The sequence below is a fragment of the Osmia lignaria genome, chromosome 9 (assembly GCF_051020975.1).
Source record: "Osmia lignaria lignaria isolate PbOS001 chromosome 9, iyOsmLign1, whole genome shotgun sequence".
In the NCBI taxonomy this organism is placed as follows: domain Eukaryota; kingdom Metazoa; phylum Arthropoda; class Insecta; order Hymenoptera; family Megachilidae; genus Osmia; species Osmia lignaria.
The window spans coordinates 4817656-4832576 of record NC_135040.1 but is presented as its reverse complement, the minus strand read 5'-3'; the positions used below and the strand labels follow the sequence as shown (position 1 = coordinate 4832576).

Genomic DNA, 14921 nt, shown 5'->3' with positions numbered 1-14921 from the left:
AAGATCAAACGAGCAGCGCGTAGACGAATGTTGCAGTGTCAAATGTCAAGCAAAACGGATGCATTTTTCAAACGGGACGTGCTCGAATTTTCCGGCTAATTTACCTAGCACCGTTTCGCGCCAAACACCGTCCCGTGGATCGGAAAAGCGACGGATAGTAGCGGGCTGATCGATGATCCCGACTAATTTCAATTAGATCCGGGTTATTGTCGTTTTCTCCGGCGAGCCGTGAAGCAATTGCCCCGATAGGCGAACACGTACAGCTGGAAAGTCGGAGCGTTGTCGATTCTTTTGATTTACTGCCCGCACCGAGATTGCCTCGCGAAAGTTTGCGTTCGATTCCTCCGCTCGTTTCGCGTTGCTCGTTGATTAATAGAGGCGAAACGACCGGTCAAAGAACCGGATGAAGTTGTAGCGTTGGGAGAAGCAGAGATCGTTCGATCGTTCGATGGGTATAATTTATTCGCCGAATGGAAATCGAAGTAACGACGCGACCGCAATTAAAACGGCACCGAACGATCGAACGGTATCGAACAAACGACCGTTAAACGAGCATTCGAGTTCGATACAGACACGCGTTACGAGCGATTCGATGGAGAAGGGTTGCATAGAATTCCGCGGTTTGTACGTCTTTCGCGGTACTTGGTGCGCGATGCGATTCAATGCCGTTCACTCGATCACGCTCGAGTGGCGGCAACGACCCGAAGAGTCGAGGTAAAATCGGACAAAAATTGGACGAAAAATAGAATTTTAATCGGCCGTGCATAAGAAAGCTCCCATTTCATTTTGTGCCGGGAAAAAGGCAGATATCGTTCGTTAACGTGCTTCGATAGAGCGACTGCATAATAGCCGTAATGGAAGGATGAATGATTTAAAATATTGCGCCGTTCTAATTCCTAACGAAGCAATTCGCCCGAACGCGGCCTCTTGATAAAAGCGCACTGATTTTTCCTCTCCTCTTTTCACCGACTTTATTTTCGAAGTAAACCGGGACAAAAAATGTAGCTGCAATACGATTTTACCATTCGTCAAGGGCGAAAAAGTAAATTAAACTTGATAAAAAGAGCATAGTCGGAACGCGGAATAAATTGGAGTATCGAATTTTGCATGGAATTTCGTTCAAAGCCGGGATCTTCGAAGAGAAAGATTCCGACGTGCCAGCATTCTACACAACGAGTAAGTTTCACCGCGTTGAACCCGAACAAGGAAGGAAATTCGAATAAAAAGTGTTGGCTGGAACGTGAAAAGAAAGATTAGCGGGTAAAATGGCGATTTAAATACCAGACCGTTAAGCGGGGTAATGTTCTTCTTGGGTAGAGAAAATGGCGTCAGAGTTGCAATCGTTTTTTCTAATCGATGCGGAAACTTGAATAGAGAAAAGATCGAGGTAGTTAATCTTCGCGATCAGACGTTAATCGTTAGAAAGATTAGATTTAATTGAATACCAGGTGAAATCGCTACGAACGGTCTATCGTAATGGTACATCTATTAATCGAATAGGACGAGTCGTCGAAGGATTAACGCGAAAGGAGTAATCCGGTTCGGCTTGATTTCACCTGCACGTCGAGATCTTGCGAGACACGGCACGCAGTTGGAAATCCAGCTTCCATCCCGTGGCTTATGCCGTGACAAATGGCAAGGTTCTCCAGAGAACGCCCGACGGGATCCGAGATTCCTACCTGTGCCCATTGATCGAGATTTCAATTCGAATTCACGATACTCGAATGTCTTAGGTTCGCCTCGGTTTTCTGGCAAATCGAGTTCGAAATTCTATGCATCCCGAAAAACGATACCTTCCAGCCTTCGAGGACAATCGTCATCCACAGCTGCGTACCAAAGAAATAAGCAATGTCTCGTTTCACCCGGAGCTCGTTTCCATACAAACTCATAAATTACCGTACCCCTGTCTCGTCGTTCATTGTAAGTAGCTGAAGAAAGGTTTGATCGAATTCCATAAAATCGACGCTCGCTTTCACGCCCCGTGATATTGCGTGGCTCCTCGAATCTTTGGATCGCAGTTGAGGTTCGTTGCACCCTCGCGTGGAAATCCGAGTGAGCGTTTAATTAATTCGGTAAAGTTTATCTTCCAATTAGTTTCACGTATCGAGCCGATACCCGTTTGGTAAAACGTCGCTTTTGTCTAGTTATTAGACTGCGACTTCGAGTATCTTAAGAGCCTTGCATAGTATAATTCAAGGAACGCTTAAATCCCGAGGGTGAAGTTTCTGCGTCTTCCCGTGATTCGACTAACACCTACTAACCCTATGAATTTCGCTGATACCGGGCGTCGTTTCCACTCTATGTCGTTTCCCTTGCGGCCATCGTACGCTGGAGTATCGCGATATTATCTTCAAGTGATCTTTTATTTCGTCTTGAAATTCAACGCTAGAAGAGAACACCACGATTTCGCGAGATAACTTCAATTTTGTAAAATGCACAATACATCGGCGAAAGAAGCCGTGGAAGCGAAGTATATTTTGCAAGAGATCTCATTAATTATCCGTCTGCGCGTATAGGCGAATATTTTGATTAGCAAAGGATCACGCCTGATTGGATTCTTTAATTAATGTTACCTGTTGCACCGTGAAAAAAGGATAACGCGATATGAAATAATAAGAGGAACGATGAGAGTAAGGGTGCAATATGGAAGATAAGGGATAGATCCCGAGTACCGATGGTATTCTACTTTTTTACGAATTTCCGAGGAATAATTAACAAGTTTCGATGGAAGCAAGTTCGAAGGATACGTTCGTGCAGCTGATTATCGTTCGGGGTAATTGAAAATTTTAACTTAGCCACGTAATTAACTCGTCGTAGAGAGACGATAAGGAAACTTTGAAATTCAGATAAAACAAGTTTTGCGTTAGGGTTGAAAGGTTTCGAGCCGTTCTTCGCGGCGTTCGCTATTATTTAACGGCCAAGTTAACACGTATGCTGGAATGCTATTAAAACGTCAGAGTCGAATCGAACGGTGAAACGTGCTTCCAGAGAAGCCGCGCTCGAATTTATAACCGGCCGGAAGCATGAAATTCGACGGAATACTTTATCGCGTTTGAGCGGAGGAGATATAACGGAAGGTAGGGAAACGAACGGTAATAAGAATTCCGATTCTTGCTCGTTTCACTTCGAGTTCAGCGAGAGGATCCGTCTTGAAATTGTGGATGCTGGCAGATCGTTTTTTCGATAGCCCGATGTAATGGGCCGACGAAAAAAGGCGGCTCAAGGAAGAGAGAGAAAAAGAGAGAGAGAAAAAAAAGAAAAATGTATAGAGACGGAAGATTCCGGCTGAATCTGGAACATCCGTTGGGGTCGGTGATAGAGAAAGAAGAAGAAAAAAAATGTAATTTGCTCGAGACATTCGGAACTTATGAGACGACCGTGTCGCGAAAATATAGCTCGACCTGCTCGTAAAAAGACGTATCTCTTCCGTTCGGTGATTTTTATTGAACAAACGGCAGAGGTGTAAAGTAATTTCATAGTTCGATTAATCAAAGGCCAATATTCGATGGGACACGCGCGAATCATTAATCACTCTAGCATTATATTTAACTTGGAATCTTGAAACGTTTCGATCCGGAGGGAGCGAATTCTTTCTTTCCTACAGTGCGAATTCTCGAGATCGTTCTCGTTGATTGAAAATAAAGAAGGCGATTAAAGCCGCGATGGAAGGAACCGTCTTCGATCATCGATCGTTTCCATCGATCGATTTGCATGCCTCGGACCAAGTAGTCCGATCGCAGTTTGGTCCGGCGCGGCGCGTGGAGCAATGCCGAGGAAACGATGATTAATAACGCTAGAGGAGAACGATCTATTGTCCGAGTTCGCGATCCTCGACGCGACGCTCCTCTATTTTCGCGTATCACCGAAGCAATAAAACACGTCGTCCCTTTCATTGCCGCATGTACATCCGTGGTATTCTCCTATCCAGACGTCCGGAGCTGGACGCATCCTGTCGCAGAATCGCTATTCCGATCGTAGGCCGACCGGCCGATTAACCGACCGCCGAGCCTCCTCCGTCAAGGCGATAAAGTCAACCAACGGGCGTGATTTATTCCTGATGCTGAACAGACCTGCTGCCCCGCCATTGAATCCTAGGATCATTGAATTATCGAGGATTTCGTGGAACAGGATGTGCTTCAGCACGATTATGATACGTATAAAGGGAAATAAATTGGTCGATAGCAAATTGCCGATTAAATGAGCTGAAACGAAAATAAATCAGCAATCGTTGACCGCGATAATTCCGAGGCTCGCAGAGACGTTCGATCGGTAGCTCTAACGCAACGTCAATTTCCATTCGCATTTGCCGTAGCCGCCGGTTTTGAAATGTAAATTTGCCACGAGTAACAAGTGCGCGGCGGGTACCGCTCTGCGGCTCATAACGAGTCGAGGAGAAATTAGATCGGCGGAATAGAACGGGTAGCCAGACGGTCAGAAAAACGACCACGATTCGTTACGTTCTTCTTTCGCGCCCTGCTGTTTCCTTTTACAAAAGAAATTAGTCGAACAATTTCACAGCGTACCTCCGTTTCGCGGTCGTAAAAATCGAGCGATGCATTCGAGGGTCGCTTTCGGTCGTCCGAGACGTAGACGTACCAGCGGATCGCATGATCTTAAGTGCGTTTCCTTGCATCGCAGCGATCGCCATCGCGAAACTCACGCGATCTAGCACGGTTTCGCCTTCGGGCAGAGATAACTATCGGAATCGCTAGCTGCAGTGTGTCACGGACTACACACCGACGACGGACAGTCCGCTCGAACGTGGACGACCCGATTTTCCCGCGTCTAAACTTTAAGTAGCCAATTGTACGCGGTAATGAAATTCAGCTGAGAAATGGGACAGCGCATTGCAATGCATAGACTCTGATTGTGTTTTCAGCTAGTTTCAGATATTATACAAGTGCTTGGTAATGTATTGTTACGCCGAGGTATAGTTAGACGGGACTCTGGTTAAAATATCACGGGAAATATAAATTCGAACCGCAATATTCGAATATATGTAGTTTCAACTCGATTCGTCGATAAGAGCGATGAATAACTAACTGCCCGTTTGTTTACTTTAGTAAACACATTGAATGCCATGGGGGACACCGCAAATTACACGTGTTTGAATAATTAAAAGAAAACAATAGAGAATACATTTATTTAAATAATATTGCTATCGTACAACTAATGTAAAATACCAAATAGAAAGCTTAAAATTTGCAATTTGAATATTAATAGAAAATGGCAAATAGAAAGGTTGAAATTAATCATTCCTATTTTTAATAATTGGAGTTTCGGTATGTCCCACAATAAATGCTCATTTTCCCAGTGGCATTCAACGTGTTAAACATAACTAAATGCAACATTGTTGTAGGTGTCGAGTTTGTAGCATTGCAAACGTTCAACAGTCGCTAGGTAATAGACAAAGACGAGGGGAGCGGTTTAATGGTATGCGAATATAGCTCCCAATGGGGCTTCCCGCAGGTGTCACAGTTACTTGTAAAGTCGTATCTGTTAATAACAATTTTACGAGGTCATAAAGCAGAATCCGTCGTGCAGATGAATTTCATTAGGCTGACGCGTGTGTACCTGGCCTCTCGTGTAAGCACCCCACCGGGTTGTTTCAATTTATCCCCCTTGCACCTTATTAAAACGAAACCTCTTTGCATAGCCCGTTCTCGAGGCGAGCGATAATAGTTAACGTTATTCCAGAAATTTACTTATTTTGCGATTCGCCGCTGTACACAAAAGCGAATCGGCTACGGGTATAGAATTTAACTTGGCGAAACTGTTCGGAACGCGGCTTCCTCTTGCAACGTTTGGATTTCGGCTATGCTGGCACATACTTCGCATCGGATGAAAATTAAATTACTTCCTTCGCTAGAATCTCTTCGTCGAGCTCTTCCGAGAACCGCTTGCCGTTTCACAGATTTATAATCAAACTGACCGGTTAATAAACGTGAAATCTGGGGAAAGAAAAGTTTAGATTTGATGAGTTACTTTCGCCGCGGAGAAATATGGGACACTAGAACCGGTACGATGAATTGTACGGTTAATTGGAACGTTACTTTCATCCCGGGAAGAAAAACCGCGACAAAATAACGAGCATGAGGACAAAACGTGTAATCTTATCGAGCTAGTTAGCTTCGAAATTTGAAACGAGAGACAACGCTGCTCGACGGGGACAACATCGATCGCAGTTCCTTTAAAGTTAACGAACAAGGATAATCTTAAACGACATTTAAGATTGTCGCTTATTTATAACAAGACGCTTGAAACTTTCTTAACGTTGTAAACTGTTGGAGTTGATTAACCAGCACCTCGACGTCTGTTGATAGAATTTTGTAAATAATTTAGATGATTCGAGCGACGATATCCTATCCGTTGTAAACATGTCAACTTTCACCTAATTGGCAGACGTTCCGGAAGGATTTCTGTAACAAGCTTTCGCGAAAGAGTCCCAACGGGAATGCAAGCTCCGGACGTAATATCGCTAATGACGGCGCACGCGTGTTTTACTCCATGGAAAATAAAGGTACACCGGTTGGCTGGAAATTTTTCTCGCAAATATCGGTCGACCCGTCTGACCCGGCATCGATCCCGCGCCATAGGCTCGTTTTATTCGACAGTCTTCCATGGAATTCAAATGTTCCTTTATATCCGTGAAAAAGCAGCGACGTGATTAACGATTCGCGACAGAAATATGCCCGTTCCGAGGGAACAATATGACGTGTGACCAGAGATCGTTTGTGAAAACTGCTTTTTCTTCTTTCACTCGGTCGCGGGATGAATCGAAAGATTCGATATTGACGGATCGCCGGATGCGAGAAGAGTTTTTCCCTGGTAATTCCAAGTTTCACGATCCCGGTTCGTTCGCGAGAACTTCTTTTTACTCGCGATAGGTAACTGGCCCGATTCGAGCGAAAAAATATGTCGAAGGATTTTCGTCAGCGCAACGGAAGTTACGCGGCAGCTATCATTTCCCGTACACGTCGACGTACCGCAAGACGTTTCGACGTACAACCATTAAGGTGTTTCCGGTATCGTAGAATAGGAACATCCGGGAAGTCTCATGCCGGATTATCGTTCGTACGAATTCCATTCGCGTATCGCAACAAACGAGCTCGTTCACGCGACACCTGTACGTTTCCATTTATAGGGAAAAACGAAAACGAACCTGGCTTTCACGAAATTTTTCAATACTAGTGAGACTTGTCAAGAGAGGACAGATATTCCTGCTGGAATATTCCTGTTGGAAACCGCGAATGCAAATACTAATGGTGTTACATTTCTACCGAAATGAGAAAGCCCCTGTTTAAGATATACTCGTTTCATACTAATTAAATCGTTTGAATTTAATTCATTCAATCCTTTAAGTCGATTACACAGGCTTTTTCGAGGCTCGTTTAAGTAAGGTCGTCGAGTGTCTAGGGGTGGATCCGAGTACGCTGTAATTTTACGGAAAAGATTTGCATACAGAGCAACAATTTCTGTTCCCGGGCTCGATCGCGAGTTCTGACATTAAATTTTACTTAAACTTCGAAAGTAGGCTAATGCGTTTACATAGTAGCAGCTCAATAACAGAGTAAAAATAGGGGATAACTAGTTCGTTCTTGACAAATTTCCGAAAGGAAATATAATAAACTTGTTTATTGATATCTGTTTAGCTTCGATCAAAGCTTTTGTCAAATAACGTTTTATAAAAATACGACGCTCGACTGATAAATTAATAAAACATGCAAAATTCAATCGTGAAATTGACAAAGCGTTATTTTCTGTCGAGGATCACAGAAAGAGTCGCAAAGTTTCCTCGATTTCAAATAGCTTGACCGATATCTGTGATCGTAGTTATTGTGTTGCGGTTCTGCGCGGACTTGGAAACAAATTCCTCGGTGTACGAGTTTGTTACGGGCAAAGGGAATTCTCCGGAGAGGACCGATCGTTCTCGTACACAGGAAGACGAATATTCTTTTGAATGTCGGTCGGATGTAAAGGAAGGTAATGCGACGGTACTCCGGTGGTCGCAACGCTACGTGCTTACCGAAGAATGAAACGAACGATTGCGAAGAAATTGCTTCTTTCGTGAACTTGCGATCCTTTCAATTTCCTCGTCGTGTCGCTCCGCTGCTTCACTTTCTGGGTTAATTCGTGGATCCGGACCCATGTAATAGCGCGATTATTTATCTCCTAATCTTAATTCCCGACTTTGCTACACCGACCAGAAAAATGTTTATTAATGCAGAATGCCTGACGGTTTCGAAAGAAGAGTGCTTTTCGTTGAAAATAATTTTTCGTTGGTCGTGTATCTTAGACTACCTAGGTTTCGTGCCTTGCTAAAGATTAACCTAGATTTTTAAGTCGGTCAATATCTGTAGATTAATCGGTTTTATGAGTTCGTGATTATTCCATGCTTCGCTCTACTTTCGTCGATTCATCGGTTTATCGAGAATCTGTCTTGGACTGTTCGAAGTTTCGGGGCTGGATGGAAGAATTTGAATCGTAATTAAATTTCTTCGCACCTTGGTATTGCTAATGATTCTACCTAAATTAAGTCGATTTATGTTATTTTTCGCGATAGCAGTAACGTCTTCGATCAGCCAGATTTTCTTTCCGCCAAAGAACTCGGTCGTTTAATTACGAAAGCATCGACTAAAGACGAATCGGACGAAAAGTTCTTCAATTCTAAAGTCACGAAAACTGACTAGGGAGTTCATCAAGGAGGGATTAATGGTCCTTTCTGTATGGTTTGCTCGGCTCGTTCACTCGCTATCGATAAACTCTTGATTAATCGTTGCACCAGCAACGTGCTTTAAGCCTCGAGCTAGTCCTACGGATTAAACTTCAGCTATTCCATTCCGCTTTAAAGACACGCTTCCGATGCGTTCTGTCCATTACCCTTAGTTCCCTCGGTATCGTTTCACCCAACGGCTATATTTTCTGGGAAAATATTTGAGAAAACAACAGTGCACAAAAAGAAGAAGAGGGGGAAATAATTTTTGCTATACCGAGCAAAGGAGGGCTGCAATTTCCTTAGGAAATTAGAAAAATTACACTTTTTTATATTAGGAGGATAGAGGAGAAGAAAATTTAACTAGAAAACGCGTAAACCGCCGAGGTAATATGGTTTAATGAAAATGTGGAGTCTAACAAGTATTTTTGTTACTTTACGCAGCTTGATAATAAGATTATACTGGTTTTAACAAAAAGCACCTTTGCACGAGGCATACTCAACGCTCTCAGGGAATACATTCATGACAATATAAATTTTGCATATTTTCATAAATTCATAAGTTCTATTACTGGTGGCAAATTTAATTAACCCGTAAGAAACGAAGGAAAGATGGTCGTCAAGGCGTACAATGGAATTACGTCTCTGCCATTTTTCTCGTTTATCCTACCTTCTAAAGACTTACAAAGGAACAATTAAATCTATTAGTACTTCTACGTACTTCTTTCTATGAGAAAAATTTATTCTGAACATTCGCGCGTTTAAATTCGGCTCGTCTTGAATGAAATTTCCAGTTGAAAGGCGATCGTAGAGAATGATAGATTATAAGAACGATTATTTAAATTCGCGATGTAACGCGTCGGAAAATAGACTTTGGAAATTTTCTGGATAAACGCGCGGTGTAAAAGAAGACGTGAAGAAGAAGCTTGGTAACTATAGCGCGAACATGCTGTCAATGCACGGAAACCGCACAAAAACTATACGGATCTCCGTTTGGGGGGTGGACAAGAGATTAAGGTAATTCCACCTAACCGATGACGCTCGCTCCAAAGGTTTCAACAGATTAATCGGCAGATCGATCGACGCTTGTGACTTGTGCCGCGAAAAGAGAACAAATTCGGAGGTCGTTACGATTTTCCACGAAACTACAATTTTGTTTCCACGAGGCGCAAGCGACAATTCGTGATTATCTCTTCGCACGCGTTTCGACGAATGTTAATTAAAACTTCTAAAATTCATAGACACCTGTGCTGTTACGTTGTAACGATGTGTACTTTGTATCATTTCGGCAAACGTTGAAAATAAATCATCATGTCAAAATGTTAAATGTCTCTGGCGATACCGGTTTAAAACTGGAATCAAATTTACACGAATGTTATATGTATTTTTCCGTAATAAATACTCTTTGCCACGCGTCAATATTTATCAGTGTACTTTCTATATCAATACTGAGATTTTTGTACGAGATACCATTGCATTTTATCGCGGCTATGGAAAATAAAAATCTTCCGTTTGAAAATAATTTTTAAAACGTGCTATAATTTCGAACACGTCACTATGAATTTTTATATCCTCGTTATTGATTCTCGAACGTTGTTTCAGATGCACCGCAATTTCTTAATCAAACTGTTTGTCACTTGAATTAACAATGAAATTTCAAACTACAATTTCAACCTAGTTCGTTTCATGAACTCGTGTGTATCGATTTCTATGGAGCTCCGGCGATGCGGACATAAATTCTGATGCGGGCGTTATGTTCGTAATCGCCTTTTTGCACTACCATTGCATCTGCCCCGGTGCATTCAAAAGCGATCTCAAAAAGATTCTGATAATCGATCGGAACCGGCATTGTTTCTCTTTTTACACCTCGATCGGTGATACGATACTTTTTGAAAAGTAACAACAAACCTGCCGTACAAAGTGCAGTTTCACTGGAACCGAATAACGTTTCAACTCGTCTGTAACAAAGTGTAAACGTTCTACTGAAAGTTGAAAGCTTTTCTCGCACACTCGTAAAGAGGAAGGAAACGTCTCCGAACACCGGTCTCTGTTCGGGTGTCGCTGAAATAAGCATTAACATACGAGTTTTGATGTTTCCAGTTAACTCGTAACGTTGGAACAGAACTCGTGGTCGTCAGTCATTCGGTCGAAAATGGCCGGGTTTGCCTGTTTACCTTCGAGTAAACTTGTTTCATTTACGTGGTTCAAGTTGCGGAGTATGCGCGAAGGTAGCTGGCAAATAAGCAGTCGTAGGTTAACAGAGGAACACAGTGTATTCCGGTTAAACGGACGGTCTTTTAACCGTGTAACCATTCAGAGGATATTTGGCAAACCAGACTCCTGAATCGTACCTCTTCAATTCCATTATTATTACCAGCTAGGAGCAACGTTTCCAAAATAATTTCAGAGATTTATTCACCAAATCTTGCTGACGAGTGGCTGATTTTTCGCCTCTGTCTGTCCGAACTCGAACAACAATATAAATATACGCCTGGTTCGTTGAAATTATTCGTGACGGGATAAACGGAACCTTAACCCGTGGCGAAAGACTGGGCTCTTTGCGAAAGGAGGGAAAAGGGGTGCACTTGTTTAACCTGAAATCGGCTTTATATCTTTACACTGTAATCCGGACCCTCGTTCCGTCGTTCTCCGCCATTCGTTATCACACCACATCTTCCATCCTCTCGTTTCGCATATTTTGCACACGCACAATTTAAACTCTGGCCGACGCGACGGTAGCGAGGATACCCTGTACATCCTACCGACGAGCTGACTACACAAACTTTCGCGACGATGTTCGTATCAGTATGTAAATAAGCTCGCCGGGCTATCACCATGAAACCGTATGACTCGAATCATTACCATGGACCACGTACTACCTTCCTACCGTTCTATTTCCCAGTCCACCAACGGCTGATGGGCGCTGCGCCCATTGTGAACTGTACACAGGGAATTTTAGCTGAAAATGAATTACATCGCGACCGCCTAGTTTATCGATTGGAAACAGAATTGGACGAGGCTGCCTTTCGTGGGATGAAACGTTGTCTAGAATATTTATCGATGCACTCAGTTATCAGCGTTAATTCATTAACGCGCATTATAAATAAATGTTCGTTTAACCGACCGGTTGGAGAATCACGCGTTCGGGAAAAATTCCGACCGGTAATCGTACCGGGAACGTGTAAATAAATTGGACGAGAATTTTACCGAAATAAAAGAACAGTAGTACGATGCCTGAACTGATAAATATTTTGTTATTGAAACGGATAGCAATATTTTGTTATTATTCCTTTGGTCGCGGTGCTGTTTTATCGGACAAACCATCGTTCTTTTTCAGCTGGCTGAAAAATTCAATGGAGAGGAACATTCTCTGTTAAAAATCTGTTTAGATACTGCGGGGACTGATCAAATTTGACGTCGTTCTTGCTGTTTCAACGCTCGATTGTTCGTCAAAGAGGAAAAAAGAAAGGGAAACCAAACGTGGAAGGATGAAAAAAAATTTTTTTTGGAGTAGGAAAAAATCGAGAACCAAACGAAAACTCGATATAAACCGAAGGTTGAACGTGCCTGACATAGGTGATAAATCGACGTTGAATTCCAATGGAGGCACGCACCTGTGAATACTGTTCAGCCAGCTTTTTTCACATGGAAATGTAACGAGTCTTTGTAGATTTGTTGACTACGCGTGCGTGCGTTAGCGGGAACGCTTGTACAATTAATTTCGCGTTAACTCGATGAACGTGTACAACGCGTTAACGTTGGCGCTCCTCGAATCTACTTCAACGAGCTGTTTCATCAGCTATTCACTGCAATGAATTTTCTGTCTCGCGTACTTTTTTTCTCTCTCCTCCGCTATAGATTGAATTTTCACGATAAAACGATACGTAATTACGCTTTTAGATTAAAACAATGCACTCGTCAATCCGATGGCAGGCAATGAATCAATGATTAATCACGTGTTATATATAGCTCAAGCTAAATCTTTACAACGCGTTATCGAATATCGAAAAAGTGTCAGGGTACACAAAGGAATCGTTTATTCCCATCGTATCGTTTCGTTCAAAGGAATACATTAACCCTTTGCGGACAGATAGAGGGTTGTTCGCGACGTTACAATTTTACTACTTTAACCCGCTGGGTTTTCTGTCAATTTATGAAAATAAATTTCAAGTCCTGCTCGGAGGGAAAAATAAAGTTTTGTAATTTAAAGAATAACGATTCTCGTGCAGCACGGTGGACCCAGAGGGACGGTAAATCGAATGATAAATTATTCGAACCGTTAATCCTCTTCAACGGTTCGGTTCTGTTTTTCAAGAAAATCAGAACGATCCGTCTTGAATTCGAGGAAATCTCGCGGGACAAGGGAGATATTTGAAACTCGATGTATCGCAGAACACGCGAAGCATGTTCGGAATCTTTTGTCCGCAAGCTTTTGTGATCCATTTTTCCGTTCTCCTTTCTCTTGTCGAAAATACTCGAGAAAGGTGGGCCACTTATAGCGAAAGGTTGGAGTTGAATGAGGAAGGTCTAAGGGTCGCAGCCCCCTACTTAAACCTATATCGATTGCAGAGGATTTGAACATTGTCGTGGACGACAGAGACAAAGTCCGTCAGAAGGTCGTGTGTCACGGAACAAGAACCGCCTTACTTTTACGCCACGCCAGTCTATTCAATCTGCCGGCAATACATATACGTTTCGTGATTTTTACTCTCGTCGATGTTACATCGATCACTCGATACCGCGGATTAACGGCGAACGAACGGACGAACGGATACCGCTTCAATTACATAATTGGAAGTTGTAATTAAACGCGAGTTACGTTCCGAGCACTTTTATGAGAACCGTCAGAAAGAAGAGCATCGTTTCATTCTGTTACTTTCTTTCTGTTACAGACAACTACGATGAACGTCTGAAATAACGACGTACCAGATTAATTATCACCATGAGAACGTTGCTGATTCTAGCGAGTATTTTCCTGGAAATACATCTTCATTTCACCGGTAAGTTTCGTCGTTGATTACCTCTGAAATCCGTTGATACGAATATCTTTGACCATTTTTCCTCGACGTTCCCTGGCTACGTTGAAGATGTAATTAAACTGTTTGATGCACGAGTAAAAAAAGTTTCATTTCTAACGTAACTCGAGCGGAACTTTTTGAACGATTGAAATGGTAAAAACACATCGTATCACCATCGATCAAGTAGAGAAAGAATGTGTGCTTCGAGGACGGAAGCTCTTCCGTATTCGCGTTTCACGCAGTCGTTATCGTGCTGACACAGAAAACACTTAATTCACCGTGCTAGCTGATAGCTGGCAAGTAATATCCGGTTATCGTGTTCTCGATGACCGTGGAAAGTTTCGGCTCGTTAACGTCCGCTGAAACTTTCTTTAAGGGAAGAAAAGCATTCGTCAATTTGTCAATAAATTCACGCCATCGAACACACAGTGGGTCAATTAAACGATAATCTCTCTGTTTCATTTAAAAAGTTTACACTTTCTCACTGCAGAATTCGAGGAAAATTAATGGAGATTAATATTGCAGCTACGCGGGCTTCTGGAAACGATTTCAATTTCAACTGTCGCGTTCCCTTTTCATCGAGTCCTTTCCATACCTTGTTATCGCTGCGATCAATTATTTATATTCTCCTTGCTAAGAAACTTGAAACCGTTCAAACTTGCCTGACGGACGATGAATTTTTCAGCACTCGTAATTCTTTCGCTCTTTGCATAGCTCTTTGCTCGCGGAACACGGCCACGATTTTTGGCATAAGCTGCGCGGAAACTTGTATCAACGGTAGAAGAACTTTTCAAAGATTTAAGGCTCGTAAAATGTTACGGTTGCGCGATACCGTTGTGCGATGCAGTGATACGTTATCGTGGACGCGTTTGAAGCTGCCCCCGTAAACTCGATTTTCAAACGCGTACGTTCTTCGACACGGTATCAGTAACAATAAATCCACGAATAATTGTTCTTCATTCGTCATACTAAACAAACGCGTTATCTTTCGTTAAGTAGGTCAAATTCGCTTTATTTTTAATTCCAAAATTTTCTACAATTCAGGAAGCTTTTTAATCAAAAGTGAACTTATCGTTTGAAGATTTACGCCATAAAGAAAGAAATTTTTTCTTTTTTTTTTTTTCGAAAAGAAAAACTTGTCCCCGACTGTAAAGTAAAGCAGCGCGAAGAGCTCGTCTTCGAGCGGACAA

At 42.5% G+C, this 14921-nt stretch overlaps 2 protein-coding genes across 8 annotated transcripts in view; one reads left to right on the top strand and one right to left on the bottom strand.

The window, feature by feature from the left end:
• The window catches only part of LOC117605925 (limbic system-associated membrane protein), a 164996-nt gene that overhangs the window by 136514 nt on the left and 13561 nt on the right, over positions 1 to 14921 (top strand). For all 7 annotated transcript variants that reach the window (XM_034327765.2, XM_034327804.2, XM_034327773.2 and 4 more), the window contains one exon: positions 13606 to 13713. In XM_034327765.2, the coding sequence (XP_034183656.1) occupies positions 13656 to 13713 (58 nt within the window). In that variant the 5' untranslated portion in view covers positions 13606 to 13655. The remainder of the gene's footprint in view (positions 1 to 13605; positions 13714 to 14921) is intronic.
• Positions 1 to 14921, bottom strand: part of LOC117605946 (limbic system-associated membrane protein) — a 139141-nt gene that overhangs the window by 121148 nt on the left and 3072 nt on the right. The window lies entirely within an intron of this gene.